Source organism: Mobula birostris, chromosome 1, assembly GCF_030028105.1.
Source record: "Mobula birostris isolate sMobBir1 chromosome 1, sMobBir1.hap1, whole genome shotgun sequence".
NCBI classification, from domain to species: domain Eukaryota; kingdom Metazoa; phylum Chordata; class Chondrichthyes; order Myliobatiformes; family Myliobatidae; genus Mobula; species Mobula birostris.
Window position 1 is genome coordinate 144,779,167 of NC_092370.1, and position 17,836 is coordinate 144,797,002.

Here is a 17,836-nt window from a genome sequence, read left to right on the forward strand (position 1 = left end):
TTTGTACTTCAATATTTTATGGTTCCGAGCCTGATTCGAGCCATTCCGACCGAATTCTTACTTATACACATTTTACTAAATGGTACATAACCTGTTTGGTCATGAAATATTCAGCGTTTTTCCCACGGTAAAACATATTCCGGCAGTGAGATAAATGCATACATTAATCTTGTATGCCACGGGGAAAAAAAGCAAACTACAAAAAGTGTAATTCTAAAAGTGAAATTCTGGAAGTGAAATTACCATGCTTTGAGAAGGACAGTTAAACCCCGCGGACCAACCGTTCTGTCCACTCGCTTCAAGTTTGGACGTTCACCCCTTTAGAAAGCAATTTGTAAGGCCCAGTTACAATAGTCTTGCCCATGGATGCCAACTCATTCTTCTCACATAGCATACAAGACACAGAAAACAATTCTATTGATGACCAATCGTGCATGTTAAAGATGGGTTGCTAAAAAGGGGATGTTTGACCAACCACTACCGCGCTAATCAATTTATTGATATGATTACCATGCTGTTCGGCAGATTCACACCATCTTTACGCAAAATGCTCAAAAGTTTGATCTGTCGTGTTCACTAATATTAGACTGATATGAAATATTTGCAAAGCGCTGTTTCTAGTTTATTACATATTTCTCAGAACTCCGATGTTGATTAGCGAGTGAGATTTGACGTCGAGAGACGAATTTTTCTTCCACTGTTTTACCAAACCCCTAAGATTGAAAACGTTGGGGGGAGGGGAGAACCCTTAAGAAATCCACAGATCATTCAAAACCAAACGAGTTTATTGTGAGATGGGGGAAAGGAAGCTCACTTCACTGTTTAGAAGGACGGAAGAATAAACGATAAATAGAAAATATTGTCAATCGGTCTTATTTTTCATTTTGTCTGTTGATTCATACAGACCGTACTTCCACATCCTTGAGGCGAAGAAGGATGCTAGTGCATTTTGTAGGGCACTTCGGCTACTTTTCACATTTTTGTTTAAAAACTTCGTTCATACAGATTACTCCCAAATGTTTCTGACTGCCGATTACAAAAGAAAGGTGCGAGCAAACATCAAATCATTCCGATTATATGAATATGTATTCGACAGGATCAAATTAATTGACTGGAAATAGTCAGCGTGTTTTAAAATAAATATTTCTAAAAATGTTGTTTAATATAAATTGTCGAAAATATTGACCTCTCGGAACAATCATTGTTAAAATGAGTTTCTCCTAACTGATAGTTAACAACGCTGAATCAGGACTAAAAGGCAAAAAAAAAAGTAAATTGTCAAACCAATTATTTATTTGCTGTTTCTGGAGTTAGAATGTGGCCTGCTATATACAATATTGAGCTTGCATCCTTCAGTGTCAGGTGGCACTTAAAATTATTCCACATCCCATTTCTCTATTTAAGATCCATTAGCGTAAAATTGACCAAAATACCGTTGTGCCACAGAGTCCACACTAGTGTGTTATTCTGTCCGTGAAACTAAGAAAAAAAAATTTACAAATGAGACCATGAAATGAAAAGTGTACGCGAGAGGTAACGGAGGGCAAATGGTGTATATTTTGAAGGGGTAGTTGCTTAATATGTAATTTACTCACTTGCATAGATTTTAGATTATTGCTTCTCTGCCATCAAGTAACATCCGAATATGATCGCAGACATCCTGTTAGAAACAATTTTTCCATCAATTATTTAATGTACCACCCACTATTTTATCTTAATCACCTGTGATCTATATAACCACCATTTTGCACATTAATTATGAAAAACCGCATTTAATTCGTCCTGCATCGAAAGCGTCTCGTCGCGCAGATGGAAATCGTAAGGAAATGTACTGTCTGTGGGCATCACACATCGCATGGCTGGGCTGAACATGTAGCTCTGTCCGAAGGGACGGCTGGCTGGCACGGCGGAATAATGCATGCCATAGTGATAATTCTTCACGTAGTCAGATGGATCTTCTTGCTTCAGGGAGAAAATCCCATTAAAGTTAATTGGAGGGCTTAGGGGACCTTCGAATTGTGGGCTCGCACACTCTGGAGAAGCGTTTTGGTAGAAAGACTCGTAAGCACCACAGTAGCTGTAAGGTTTCATGGACTTTGAGGAGCTATCCATCGAACTCGGTCCCGAGGGGCTACCCAGATCTGGGTTTTGATATGTGTAGAGGGTGGAGGAAAATTGGGATCTCGCAATGTGAGCTCCATCTCCGCTCTGATCCAACAGTAAGTTTCTGGTATTGAGTTGCAGACAACCAGCAACGAGATTGGTAGTTGGCTGGGATAAGTCCTTGCACAAACTTTGTACGAAGGTAAGCAGATCGGGTCTCTTGCCAATGCGTAGGATCTCAGATAGGGCCCAAATGTAGTTTTTAGCTAAGCGCAGAGTTTCTATCTTGGATAGTTTCTGTGTTTTGGAATAACACGGGACAACTTTGCGAAGGTTGTCCAGGGCATTGTTCAGACCGTGCATCCGATTTCTTTCTCTCATATTCGCCTCTGTCCTCCTCACTTTGACTCGCTCAATCCTTGCTTTGGTCATCGCCTTCTTCCTGGGCCCTCTCTTTTTGGGTAATTCCTCGTCCTCTTCGCCCACCTTTTCATTGTCATCCTTCTCTGACTCTACTGAAGGCGTAATGTTGCTAAGATCAACGGAGCACTGTTCGTGCTCGGGGCAGATTTCCGATTCTTTGTCCTCGGTTTCACTAACATCATCAAAGTTGGTTCCCGGCATCATGACAGCTTCATCAATTGATAATGTCAACATGTTGTCAGCTTTGGGAGTCGGAGGAGTAGGTTTGGGGGTGGGGTGGGGTGGGGGAGGTGTTAGGGTTTAGGAGCAGGGAAGAGAAACAATGTGGTTATCGATACAGGTTATACTTCAAATTCTATCAGTGATACATTACAATTAATTGGCTACAGTTCATCATTCTTACGGCAAAGTCAAATAATTTACAGAGGTCTTTAAATATAAATTATAAATAAAAATAATTGATGGCATTCAGTAGTGGTGTACAGGGCCGTCTTTCGGCTGGGTTTTTCTTAAATTTAGTGAAGGGTGGCCTATCACAGTATTATATTTGAAAATACTGGAAAACTTTAGATAATATTAAAGCGAGTATTTAATTTATATGGTTATGAAAACTGGACAGCTCCATCTTTTTGGTTTGATTCCCACGGGCCTTAAATCTCCCATGAATAGTAATTAAAATTGCGGGTCCGCTTGGAACAGCACATCGGGGTCCACAATAATATTATTGTTACCGGGAAGCGGATATCGGCGGCCAGTTCAATGCTGACATCGATAAGCGACGTGTGTTTTTTTTCCAGGAGGAATACATTAGACGTTATTTTCTGGAATCAGAATTGCAAAGGAAGCTCATATTGTACGGAATGTCGCCGGTTCGTCTGTTTCGTTTCACAAGCATTAACAATAGTCAGAGATCGGCATTGAGCTGGGAAGTTGAACGATCGACTGAGAAACGGTTCCGAAATATATATATTTTCAATGAAATATTAAGTGCTGTGATAGAGATCGAGAAGAATCATTTTTAAAGTGTTTCACGTGTTATATAGCACCAACCCCGGCACTAGTTATGCAGTGTAATAAATCATTTGACAGATGGAGGGTCATGGGTTTGCTTCCTAGTATGAAAAATTGCAATTTGCAATTGCATTTTCGACATTCACCTCGAAGTTAATCTGCTACGCCTCGAAGTTTCTCTATATCAGGACATTGTCCCACATTTCAGACGCTGGTTTTGTTTACTTGGGCAACTAATTTTAAAACATAGCATTCGGAACGCAATCAAGATTATATTTGACTCTAGCATATCATCGTTATTCAGGAGACAAGCGAGCGCCTTGCAAATCAAAAATCGTACGCAAATATAGGCAAGTTAAACGAAAGTCCCGTCAAATCTATGAATGAAATAACAATCAAAAATAAGGAAGTCATCAGTTACAGGGAAGGTTGGTAATTTTCGAATTGTATGCAAAGTCAATATATTAGCATTTAAATAGGCAATAACAAGAGGGTTGCATACTAGGGGACAACAATTAAAACGACTCTGCATCTGTTTTTAGTGCGCTAATGATTTGGTTATTTCCGTGATTTTATTTTTGAATTCTTACCTGAAATCACTGTTGAGAAAGAATGCTCATTTTCAGCTCCTGTTGGCTGTTCCACCGTAGGCTGACGGCAGTGGTAGGATCTCTCCGCAGGATCGGTGTGTGATCGCTCTGAGAAGTGACAGTGATGCCAACTGCCTGCACTGGTACCATGCCATCTGCCGCTGACGTCAGCGGGCAGCCGCCGCTGATTGGCAGGTGCAGACGCTGGCATCTTGCGCCCCGAGGGAGACAGGAGCTGGGGCAGCAGCCCATAGACATCAAATATTATCATCATCTCCATGGGGCAGTCGAGCTGACAGCAACGAGGCTAGGAGGATCAGCTAGTCGTTTAAAATAAAGGGAAAAGCATGGCGTGCATACCTTATTAAACCGTCTTTCCACATGTCAGCACCAACCCGATACATCTGACTATGGTGCACTATTTAGAAATGATGGAAGAAAAATCCTCTTTTTTTTTGTTAAAAGCGTTGCACATTGGAACATTTCGTGGAAACTTTATACGTTGGTTCTGATATTTATCGTTGATTGATTAATATTATGGATTAAATTGTATGCTGTGGATGTTATTAAGAATGCCCATATCAGATGCCAGCATAGATGGTTTCAAATATGTGTATTACTTTGGGTTGTTGTACATCTTAAAGGAACAGCGATTTCAATGTATTGGCAATTTCCTAATGATAGTTTGCCGCAGATTCCTACATTGACGCATTTACCACATGGTAGTGAGTTTGTATGTTAACAACCATATGCCTCGCCACAGCCGCGGTGTATTTATCGGCTAATCACTGACCTGGTGCGGCGGTTAGCTGTGACACTGTGATGAATTTTGCTCCATCAAATCATGCCTAAGCGAAATGAAATTAATGGTTGACCAATCTAAAACTTTACAAACGGCAGGGTCTTAATATCAATACGGACCAGCAATGACAATGTTGAATGTCAATACTGCAGATTAATTTAACTGGAGGGCTTCACGTGGTTCGCAGTAACATTGTGTCACCTAGCGATTCGAATACTGGATCATCCAGTATTTCCCACAGGCCTGGGCTTTGTTACTGTTCAGTCTTTCTTCTGCTCTTGCGTCATGTGCACACAAACATCTCCATCTCCTCGCCACTTACTGTAGAAAAGCTAGAGCCAAAACTACAATTGATTAGATAGCAACACACTCAATGCTGTAGGAACCCAGGAGGCTAGGCAGCACCTATGGAAAAGAGTAAACGGTCGACGACTCGGGCCAAGGCCCCTTTTCAGGACTTGATTGAAACGTCGACCGTTTACTCTTTTCCATAGATGCTGCCTGGCCTGCTGAGTTCCTCCAGCATTTTGTGTGTGTGTGTGTGTGTGTGTGTGTGTGTGTGTGTGTTGCGTTGGACTTAAAGCGTCTACAAATTTTCTTGTGTTTGTAATTGATGAGATATGCGGCTTTCATATTATCACAACGTTCCAGACTTTCAGCCGTTTCCCAAAATTTTCCCCGCTTGCAGTTGTATCTACATTTAAAATTGCAGTCTGCAAACATAGTGATAATTTATTGAAGCGTTCCACCCAGTACTCCAATTCGAAAAGAACGTTTAATTGATATTTTTGATGTTGAATTTTTCAGAAGCGAACAAATAGGGCTATAACTGATTGGGACAAACATAAGTGGGCAAACTTTGTCGTCACGTTTGGTGATTTCCTTTATTGTGAGGAAAACTGAACCAGTGACACCGCCATCAGGCCTCATTGCCTGAAACTGCAAACATTAACTTAATTCATCTTTAGTGCGACGTCATATATGTGCTATAGAAATTTATTTCCTGTTTTTAGGAATAAAGCAGGTGAAACATTTTATTTTATTAAACCAGCAACGATTCAATTCTCTGCATTTCTCAGTTTAAAGAGTGGCAATTTATTGACGATTTCTCCATTCCATCGACTGAGCCATTAAAGCACATGAAAGGCATTGTGAAAATCTTGTTTTCCACTTAATAATTTACCAGGACATACGTTCAAAAACAGCCATTTTCTAATTATTTTCTTTGCTTTCATACTGAACTGAAATTTCATTCAAAATTAACCCGAAGAATCAGTTGACAGCAAGTATGGAGCAAAAATTGTCAGTCTAACTGTTTTTTTCTTTTCCCTAGTTCGGCACGGAGCCGCATCTCATTCGAAGCCTGCTGCGCTGCCAGCTTGCAGTAGCCACTGGCAATACCCACTGAGACGTAGGCATTTTAGGCTGTGTTCATGTATTAGAAAAAAAAACTTATGCTGTGTGCTTTAACACAGAACAAAACAAAAGGCAAAATGGAATAATATTGAGCATTTACTGTTCAGGACACTTATCTGACAAGTCAAACAACTGTTAAAGCAAATTACGAATGGACAGGGCCAAAATACATCTATCTTGCGTTTTCAAACATAATGACAATTTCTACAGCAGCTGAAAGTAAAATATGATGATGATAGAATCTCACAGGAAAAGCTGACATTTAAGAATCTGATAAACGCCTTGGTACCATTGCCCTTTGGGAGTTGGTTCCAGAATCCTAGATGTTCAGGAAGAGACGGGAAATCATTTTATATACACAAAGCATTCTTTCCCCTATTATCTATTTCCGCGCAAGATGTTTTTATTTTAATTTTGTTGATGAGAAATTAGTATTAGAGTGAATTAAAATTGAATATCTTAGTTAAGTCCTCGCAAGAAATATCAACGAGAATATAGAGAAATTGTTACGTCTCCCGTTTTCTACATTGCTTAAGCACACATTCAGCTTTATAGCCAAATTATACCGTTCACCTCATTTCCCTGTGGCCCAAATGTCCCGGTGTGACTTTCTTTAAGGGAGATCACCGGGTCGTTAATCTCTCAATTTACATTTGTGGCGAGAAGTGGAAGCATTCTTCCGTGGTTACGTTCTTTAGTGAGGGTGTTGTTATAAGCGTGGTGTCCCTGGCAGAGATAACTATGCAACTTTAACACTTCGCCCAGTCTTTCTCTCGTCCCGCGAGGATTGAGAGGTGGGATGAGGAGAGGAAAAAATATTAAATCTGACCAAATCCATGATACTAAAAGTGTAGCAAGGGCCAGTCGGTTCTAGGGCCTCCGTTTGCAAAGTTTAGTTTGGTGCTGGAGGTTGTCAGTAGCCACTGTGTCTTTGGACGATCTTGTGTGAAAAGAAAAAGGTACTCTTTTAATCATTAGCAATAAACCGAATAAACCATGATTTCCGAGATTATTTTTCCCATAAGAAAAGCGCTGATTACGTCCAAAAGTTTCAATGCTACGAGAGGGCAATATCAGGAACCCCGAATCCAGTTCTTGCTCAAGACCAATAAAGTTAAGTTGCGCAGGATACAGAAGTGAGATGGGAGAGTTATGATCTTGAGTATTTACGGAAGTGAATTGGGTTTCTGCTGTCATCTTCTTTTAGTAGTGTGTAAGAATCTCTTTCGGGGCAACAGATTGAAATGCCCTTAACAATTTGACATAGAATATCAATAAAACCAGATTAAAGTATCAAGGCACTGTTCATTTCTGATTAAGTCCCGATGGGCATACGTGGTAGAAGACCATTGCAGATATTAAGGCATACTTTCATTGAGTATTTCAGGAAACTCGAACTTGGAAGCAAAGATTAACTCTGGATTAAGGCAACAGTCTTCATTCCACCATATACAGAAGGGAGAAAGTTAGTTTTCCATGAGGGATTCTGTTTGGCAGTGTCATGCCATTTTAGCCAAGACTGAAGCCACGATTAAAAGTTTTCAGTAAGTTATTAGATTGCTGTTTATTTTACAAGCAATTGTTTTAAAGAAAGGATGTAATATGGATTTTTCTCAGTTTAGGGTCCTGACCCTGGGCAGAAAAACATTTCGATCTATTAGGTGGGATCTAATAGTGGAGAGTATCCCAACTGGTTGCCTCATGGCCTGGTATGGAAACACCAATGCCCAAGAACAGAAATGCTACAAGATCTGTTAGGCACAGCCCAATCCATAACAGGAAACCCCTCCCCACCATTGAACATATTTATAAGGAACACTTAAGAACGAGAACATCCATTATCAAGGATCCCACCATCCAATCCATGCTCTCTTCTCATTGTTACCATCCGGAAGGAGCCTTAAGTCCCACACCACCAGGTGCAGACATGGCTATTACCCTTCAACCATCAGGCTTCTGAACCAGTACGGATAACTTCACTCACCTCAATTCTGAATGGATTCCACCAACTGTGAACTGGAGAAAATCTGCAGATGCTGGAAATCAAATACACACAAAATGCTGGAGCAACTGTCCTGATAAAGAGTCTCAGCATGAAACATCATCTGTTTACTCTTTTCCATAAATGTTGCATAGTCCACAAGCTATGAACTCACTTTCAAGGACTCTACAACTCATTTTCTCTGTATTATTGATTTATTTATTTTTAAAAATTGATTTGCACAGTTTGTCTTCTTTTGCACATTAGTTGTCTGTACATAGTTTTTCATTGATTCTGTTCTACTGTGAAAATCTGCAAGAAAATTAACTTCAAAGTAATGTACGGTGACATATACATAATTTGATAATACATTTACTTTGAACTTTGAAAAGCAGTGAAGTATACTACTATGTGTAAGCAGTTGGGAGCTAGTGAATCTCTTGATGGCTATCAAGATTAACAGAGATGATAAGGGGCCAAAAAAAGGATAAGAAAATGATCTGTCAGGCAAGGTGAGGCAAAATCCCAAGAGATTTGTTAGATTAAGAAGGATGGTTAGAGGGATAATAGGTCCTCTTAAAGGTCAGCATGGTTCTGTGAGTGTGGAACCAATGGAAAAGGGTGATTTTTTAACAAATATATCTCTTCAGTTCTTACTGTGGAAAAAAGAAAGATGGAGTCTAAAAACATGGGAAAATGAGTTTTCTTGGACACATAAAAGTAAACTGTTAGGAGGTATTGGAGGCCTTAAAGTGCACTTAGGTGGAAAAATCCCTAGCGTACATTCTCGGACTTTATGGGAAGGGAGAGAAGAAATTCTAGAGGCTCTTATAGAAATTTTTCCTTCATCTTTGCCACAGGTGAATTTCCAGAGGACTGGAGAGTGACTGATATTGTACCATTGTTTAAAAAGATAGCAAACACTAGCCAGGAGACTGCAGTCTAGCGAGTCTGACACTGGTGGTGAGTAAACTACTGGAGACATTTTCTGAGGGACAGGATTGACCAACTTTTGCAGAGACAGGGTCTTATTCAGGACAGTCAGCACAGCTTTGTGGGTGGGAAGTCATGTCTGATGAATCTCTTGGAGTTCTTGCAGGAGGTAGTGAAGACAGTTGATGATGGTAGAGCAATGGATGCTGTCTAGGTGGGCTTTAGCAAGGCCTTTGATGAGGACCCTCATGACAGGCTAGTCTGGAAGGTTAGACTGCATGGAATCCAGGGGGAGATAGCATATTGGAATCACAATTGCCTCAATAGGGAACAGAAGATGATGGTCAGTATTGTTTCTCAGCCTAGAGGCCTGTGTCTAGTGGTGTACCACAAAGTGCTGGGATCTTTATAGTTTGTAATTTATATATAATCAACTTAGATGTAAATGTACAAAGTGTGACTGGTAGGTCTGTGGAAGATACTGAAACAGATATAATGTAGAAGGTAATGAAAAATTACAGGGAAATCTTGATCAATTTAATACGTGTCCTAAGGTTTGGCAAAAGACTTTCAATCCAGATAAATGTGAGGTGTTGCATTTTTGGAGATCCAACCAGGGTTGGCCTTATGCAGTGAATGACAGGACTCTGAGGAACATTAAGGAACAATGGGATTTAGGAGAGCAAGGGCAAAGTTCACAGAAACTGTCATCACAAGCAGAGAGGGTGGTGAAGAAAGTGTTTGGCATGCTCGCCTGCATCAATCAGGTCACTGAGTATAGGAGTTGGAGCATTATGCTACGGACGATAGTGAGGCCTCACTCGGAGTGTTATACACAAACTGGACAATCATGTAATAGGAAACCTGTTATTAAACTAGAAAGGTTTAAAAAAAATTACCAGGACATTGACTGAGCTTGGGGATCTGTATTCCAACGAGAAGTTGTGTAGACCAGGACTTTAGTCCCTGGAATGTAGGGGATAGAGGGGTAATCTGATAGAGGTCATGAGGTAAATAGTAATGAACTTTAGTTGAGAATAATGCAGGTGGATTTGAGGAATGAATTCAGTTACCACTGGATGTGGAAGACAAGGTTTCAAACTGCAGAAATCCCAAGAAGAGATTATGTAGGCTATGACTTTATTTCTGGTAAGTATCAATGATTTGCTTGTGAAAATGTCAATAGGTGGATTAGCAAGTTTGCAGACAGCATGATATTGTTGGAGATACAGAAGCGTAAAGGACTATTAAGGAATACAGCAGGATATAAATCAGTTACAGATATAGATAGATAGATACTTTATTGATCCCAAAGGAAATTGACAATGTCACAGTAGCATTTCAAGTGCACAGATATATAAGTTTTAGAAGGTAAGTAAGAATAAAGTTAACTCAAACAGTCCAACAGGAGGTAGTCAACACTTCCCCAGCTATAGGCTGACTCATTATAGAGCCTAAAGGCCAAGGGTAAGGTACTTCTAAAAGTGATCCTCTGTTCAGCAAAGATGGCATTCAGAGGGTGAGAAGCATTGTCCAGAATTGCCAGGATTTTCTATTGAGTCCTTTGTTCTACCACAGCCTCCAGTGTGTCCAATATGACTCCTAAACAGAGCCAGCTTTTCTAATCAGTTTATTGAGCCTGTTGGCATCACCCATGTGATGCCATTGCCCAAGCATACCACCACATAGAAGATTAGACTGGCGACAACGGACTGGTAGAGCATGTGAAGGAGAGGCTTGCATACTCCAAAGGACCTCCGTCTACTCAGGAAGTACAAGTGACTCTGGCCCTTGTGTTGGCGCTCCACTTAATCCTGTCATCCAGGTGCAGCCCCAGGTACTTGTAGATCCTCACCACATCCATGTCTTCACCATCAATAGTAACAGGGAGCCGTGCAGGCTTAGTCTTCCTAAAGTCCAACACCATCTCCTTTGTCTTACTGATGTTGAGCTGCAGATGATTCAGCTTCCACCATTTGACCACGTCAGCAGAGAGTGGCAGACAGAGTTTACTCCAAGCAAGTATGAGGTGTTGCACTTTGCAAGGTCACATGGAAGGAGAAACTATACAGTGAATGGTAGACTCCTTATTTGGTACAGAGGATCTTGGGGTCCAGGTCCACAGTTCAATGTAAGTGGCTGCAAAAATAGAGAAGGTGGTATAGAAGGCATATGCCATGCTTGCCTTCACTAGCAGGGGTGTTGAGTATAAAAGTAAGGATGAATGCTGCAGCCATATATAACTTTGGTCACAGTACACTCAGAGTATTGCATGCAGTTCTGGTTACACATGAGAGGATGGATGTAGAGACTACGAAGAAGGTGGAGAAGAAGGCCTTTAAAATTATGAAGGACACACACAGGGTAGAGAATCAGAATTTTTTTCCCAAGGATAGGAACATCAAACGCAAGAGGACATGTTTTAAAGGTTAGAGGGCAGTTGATTAAAGGCAGCATGAGGGGAAGCTTTTTTATGCAGTGTGTGGTAAGTCCTGGTATGAGTTACCATGGGTATTTAGGGAAGCAGGCAGCTTAGAGGCTTTCCAATAGACAATATGAATATAGAATGATTTAGATGATTCACAGGAGGAGGGCATTTTCTTTTCTTTCTTTCTTTTTCAATCTTTTTATTAGTTTCATAAATATAAACATAACATAGCAGTAATACAAATTGTTGGAAATACATTGTTATACTGAAATTTAGTAATTATAAAACCAAATAGTATAAATTGACAAAAGTTCCAATCGTGTAGGATAACAATGAATAATACAGGACAAAAAAAAACTGGAGAAAAATCATGAAAAAGAGGAAAAAAAATAGAAACAAAAACAAACCCCACCCCCCAAAAAAAATAAACTAAACAGAATTAGTCAACTAAATTAAGAAGACTTGGGCAATTCTAACAACGTAAAAATGGAAGAGAAGAAAACCTTAGTGTCGACGACTCCATTCCTCTCAACCAACACTACAGAGAAGTAAAATAAGTTTGGAAATGGTCAAATTACATCATATGAAAATGCTGAATAAATGGCCTCCAAGATTTTTCAAATTTAATGGAAGGGTCATAAACCACACTTCTAATTTTTTCCAAATTCAAACGCAACATAGTTTGTGAAAACCAGTGAAATACAGTAGGAGGGTTAATCTCTTTCCAATTCAGCAAAATGGATCTTCTAGCCATTAAAGTAAGAAATGCAATCATCAGGCGTGCTGAAGAGGTTAAATGATTTGAGTCTATCATTGGTAATCCAAAAATAGCAGTAATTGGATGAGGTTGTAAGTCTATATTCAAAACTGTTGAAATAATATCAAAAATATCTTTCCAATATTTTTCCAACAAAGGACATAACCAAAACATGTGAGTTAAAGAGGCTATCTCGGAATGACATCTATCACATATAGGATTTATATAAGAATCATAACGAGACAGTTTATCTTTGGACATATGAGCCCTGTGCACTACTTTAAACTGTATCAACACATGTTTAGCACGTATAGAGGATGAATTAACCAATTGAAGAATTATTTCCCATTTTTCGATCAGTATAATAATCTAAAGTTCTCTTTCCCAATCAGCTTTAATTTTATTGGAAACATCAGGACATAAATTCGTAATTCTGTTACAAATAATTGCGACAACATTTTTCTGAGAGAGATTTAGATCTAAAATTTTTTCCAAAGTATCCATTGGATATGAGTGCGGAAAATTAGGAGAAGCAGTAATTAAAAAGTTTCTAATCTGTAGGTATCTAAAAAAGTGAGATCTGGGTAAGTTATGTTTATTAGAAAGTTGATCAAAAGATATGAAACAATTATCCAAAAATAAATCACGAAAACGTACTATACCTTTGGTTTTCCAATCAAAGTAAGCTTGATCCATAGTGCAAGGTTGAAAAAGGAAATTAGATATAATAGGACTTGCTAAAATAAATTGATTGAACCCAAAATAATCTTCGAAATTGAAACCATATACGTAAAGTATGCTTAACTATTGGATTATTCATTTGTTTATACAATTTAGAAGAAATAAAAGGAAGCGAAGTTCCTAAAACTGAACCCAAAGAGAACCCTTGTAAAGAATTACATTCATGATTTACCCAATGTGGATTTAAAGATACATCCAAATCTCGTAACCAAAATTTTAAGTATCGAATATTAATTGCCCAATAATAAAATCTAAAATTCGGGAGGGCGAGCCCCCCTCCTTTTTAGATTTCTGTAAATACCTTTTACCTAGCCTAGGATTTTTGTTCTGCCATATATATGAGGAAATTTTTGAATCTACATTATCGAAAAAAGATTTTGGGATAAAAATTGGAACCGATTGAAATACATATAGAAATTTGGGCAAAATAATCATCTTAATAGCATTAATCCGACCAATCAAAGACAAAGAAATTGGTGACCATTTAGTAAACGAAAGTTTAATCTGATCAATTAAAGGTAAAAAATTAGCTTTAAATAAGTCTTTATACTTTCTCGTAATTTTTATCCCTAAATATATAAATGAGTCAATAACCAATTTAAATGGTAAAGATCCATAAATAGGTACCTGCTTATTTAGGGGAAATAATTCACTCTTATTAAGATTCAATTTGTAGCCAGAAAAATTACTAAATTGAGCCAACAAAGCTAGAATAACAGGAATTGACTTCTCCGGATTAGAGATATATAATAACAAGTCATCTGCATATAGTGATAATTTATGTATTTCGTTTCCGCGGGTAATACCAAAAATATTGGGCGAGTTACAGATAGCAATTGCTAAAGGTTCAAGAGCGATATTAAATAGTAAAGGACTAAGAGGACATCCTTGCCTAGTACCACCAAAAGGATGAAAAAAGGGAGATCTTTGATTATTAGTACAAACTGAAGCTACTGGGGAATAATATAACAATTTAATCCAAGATATAAATGTCCAACTAAAATTAAATTTCTCAAGCACACTAAATAAATAAGGCCATTCAACTCTATCAAAGGCTTTCTCAGCATCTAATGAGATAATACATTCTGGGGTAATAAGTGAAGGGGTGGAAGAGGGCATTTTGTACACATTGGTTCCAGATCAGGGCAACATTGTTAGCCAACTAGCCTGTCCAGTGTTGTACTGTTCTGTGTTCTTTTCTTTGGAACTTAGGAGATTGAAAGCTGTCCTGATAGAGGTCTATAAGATCATGAGGGGCATAGACAGAGAGAAGTCACATGGTGTTTTTCCCAAGGAAAGGGATGCTAAAAACTGGAGGGCATAGCTTTAAGACTGGAGGTGACAGGTTTGAAAGTAACATCAGGGGAAGCTTCTTCTAACAAAGAGTGGTGTATGTTTGGAATCAGCAGGCACATTAACAATATTTAAAAGCCATCTAGATAAGTACTTGGGTAGGAAAGATTTAGGGGGCTATAGGCCAACTGTGGTTAGATGGGACAACACAGTGAGCATAGATGAGATGGTTGAATAGTCTATTTCCATTCTGCAAGACTCTAAGTGTAACCAGAACATTTTGATCACTTACACTATCTGTTCATTAGAACTAAATAAATTCTGTTTGAAGTCAGGATTTGGTCTGCTATGTCCTGATGGCAATCTAAGGGTCTTCAGTGTCATCTGAGCCTAGTAGTGGTAGATGAAGCGAGTACATGTGCAGTAATGCTTTGTAAAAATATAAACACGAGGAACAGCTCATTGAGTTTACCCAAATCTTTTCATGATCCAACCTAATACGAAGATTAGGTTATGATACAAAGATAGGTGGAGGGGCCGGTAGTGTTGAGGAAATGGAGAGTCTGCAGAGGGACTGGATAGATTGGAAGAATGGGCAAAGAAGTGGCAAATGAAGTACAATGTTGGAAAGTGTATGGTTATGCACTTCGGCAGAAGAAATAGATGGGCAGACTATTATTTAAATGGGGAAAGAATTCAAAGTTCTGAGATGCAACGGGACTTGGGAGTCCTCGTACAGGATACCCTTAAAGTTAACCTCCAGGTTGAGTTGGTAGTGAAGAAGGCGAATACAATGTTGGCATTCTTTTCTAGAGGAATAGAGTATAGGAGCAGGGATGTGATGTTGAGGCTCTATAAGGCGCTGGTGAGACCTCACTTGGAGTACTGTGGGCAGTTTTGGTCTCCTTATTTAAGAAAGGATGTGCTGACGTTGGAGAAGGTACAGAGAAGATTCACTAGAATGATTCCGGGAATGAGAGGGTTAACATATGAGGAACGTTTGTCCGCTCTTGGACTGTATTCCTTGGAGTTTAGAAGAATGAGGGGAAACCTCATAGAAACATTTCGAATGTTGAAAGGCATGGACAGAGTGGATGTGGCAAAGTTGTTTCCAATGATGTGGGAGTCTAGTATGATAGGGTATGACTTAAGGATTGAAGGGCGCCTATTCAGAACTGAATTGCGAAGAAATTTTTTTAATCAGAGGATGGTGAATCTATGGAATTTGTTGCCACGGGCAGCAGTGGAGGCCAAATCATTGGGTGTATTTAAGGCAGAGATTGATAGGTATCTGAGTAGCCAGGGCATCAAAGGTTATGGTGAGAAGGCGGGGGAGCGGGACTAAATAGGAGAATGGATCAGCTCATGATAAAATGGCGGAGCAGACTTGATGGGCCGAATGGCCGACTTCTGCTTCTATGGTCTATGGTCTAATAATTTAACCTAACTTTTTTGATGGCAAATCGGTTGTTTGGATTTTCACATCTCTGCCCTCTCTTAACCTCTGCTATTGCAACCACTACACAGTATGGGTGAACAGCCAAGGGGAACTGGAATAATTTAGAAAATTGTATGCAAGTTAACTTTGCATCAGTGGAAGAGAAATGACTGGGGAAGTTTCCTACAGATAGGATTTACTCACATTTGAAAAAAAAGAACTTCTCAGTAATAGCCAGCATACAGTAGCTTTGTATGGTGGAGAGATCCTATCTCAGAAGTATGACTGAGTTCTCTGAGGAAGTGATGAAGATAGCTGATGAGTGGTCTACATGGACTTTAACGATGTCCTTGACAAGTTCTTGCATGCAGATTGCATCCAGTTGAACTAGCCAAATGCATACAAAAAATTGCTTGGTGGTAGAAGTCAAAGGCTGGTACTAGAGGGTTGATTTTAAGATTGGAGCTCTCTGGAAGTGGCAACACAGGTATGCAGGATGTCTACTACGCTTGTCTTCATCGGTCAGGGCACTGAGTACCAGAGGTGGGACATCATGTTACAGTTGTACAAGACTGCAGTTCAAGTTCAAATTCAAGATTATTGTCATTCAGCCGTACACATGTATACCGCCAAACAAAACAACATTTTCCTGCACAACACAGTAGATACACTCACAAAGTAATATTACCACTAGTAACTTAACAAATAAAAGATGCATTAACAATACAAGTTAAAAGGTAAACAGTGTAACACTACTGGTGTTTCATGCGTGATGAAACCCAGGTGGTTGCAGGGAATTTAGTAACCTTATGACCTGGGGAAGAAGCTGTTTCCCATCGTAACAGTTCTTGTCCTAATGCTATGGCAACTCTTGTTGATGGTAGGGGCTAAAGAGATTATTGGACAGATGGGAAGGATTATTGACAATGCTAACAGCCCTGCATCTGCAGCGTTCCTGATAAATATCTCCGATGGGCAGAAGGCAGACCATGATGATCCTCTCAGCAGTCATTGCAATCCTTTGTAGCGACTTGAAGGGTATTGTGCACCCTGTTGGTCACTGAGGGGTAGGAACAATGTTACTGAGCTAGAAATAGTGCAGCAAAGATTCACAAGGATGCTGCCAGGATTGGACAGTTTGAGTTGTAAGGACAGAGTGGATAAGATCATGGTGTTTCTATGGGGTGTAGGAGGCTGCAGGTTAATCTTAAAGAGATATATAAAATCATGAGGGAAATGGAAAAGGAGAATGGTCACAATCTTTTTCTCGGGATACTGAGCCTAAAGCTAGAGGAAATAGCTTTGCAACACACATCAAAGATGCTGGTGAACGCAGCAGGCCAGGCAGCACCTCTAGGAAGAGGTACAGTCGACGTTTCAGGCCGAGACCCTTCGTCAGGACTAACTGAAGGAAGAGTGAGTAAGAGATTTGAAAGTGGGAGGGGAAGGGGAGATCCGAAATGTTAAGAGAAGACAGGAGGGGGAGGGATGAAGCCAAGAGCTGGGCAGTTGATTGGCAAAAGGGATATGAGAGGATCATGGGACAGGAGGCCCAGGGTGAAAGACAAGTGGGGGGGATCCCAGAGGATGGGCAAGGAGTATAGTCAGAGGGACAGAGGGAGAAAAAGGAGAGTGAGAGAAAGAATGTGTGTATAAAAATAAATAATGGATGGGGTACGAGGGGGAGGTGGGGCATTAGCGGAAGTTAGAGAAGTCGATGTTCATGCCATCAGGTTGGAGGCTACCCAGGCGGAATATAAGGTGTTGTTCCTCCGACCTGAGTGTGGCTTCATCTTGACAGTAGAGGAGGCCGTGGATAGACATGTCAGAATGGGAATGGGATGTGGAATTAAAATGTGTGGCCACTGGGAGATCCTGCTTTCTCTGGCGGACAGAGCGTAGGTGTTCAGTAAAGCGGTC

The 17,836-nt window shown here is 39.8% G+C and overlaps 1 protein-coding gene across 1 annotated transcript; it reads right to left on the reverse strand.

Moving 5' to 3' along the window:
* Positions 1-802: 802 nt before the first annotated feature.
* Positions 803-5,364, reverse strand: neurod6a (neuronal differentiation 6a). Its single transcript, XM_072275134.1, has 3 exons — positions 4,921-5,364; positions 4,128-4,447; positions 803-2,768 (listed from the first exon to the last, which is right to left on the reverse strand). The coding sequence occupies exons 2-3, from the start codon at positions 4,405-4,407 to the stop codon at positions 1,753-1,755; spliced, it is 1,296 nt and encodes a 431-aa protein (XP_072131235.1). The 5' UTR covers positions 4,408-4,447; positions 4,921-5,364; the 3' UTR covers positions 803-1,752.
* Between the last annotated feature and the right edge of the window lie 12,472 nt (positions 5,365-17,836).

Bases quoted from the DNA above. Each gene is read 5' to 3' on its own strand.
- neurod6a (XM_072275134.1), bottom strand. From the start codon at position 4,407: ATGGAGATGATGATAATATTTGATGTCTATGGGCTGCTGCCCCAGCTC. The intron at 2,769-4,127 runs GTAAGAATTCAA...CGACTCCCAAAG, and splicing joins TTTCTCAACAGTGATTTCAG to CTGACAACATGTTGACATTA.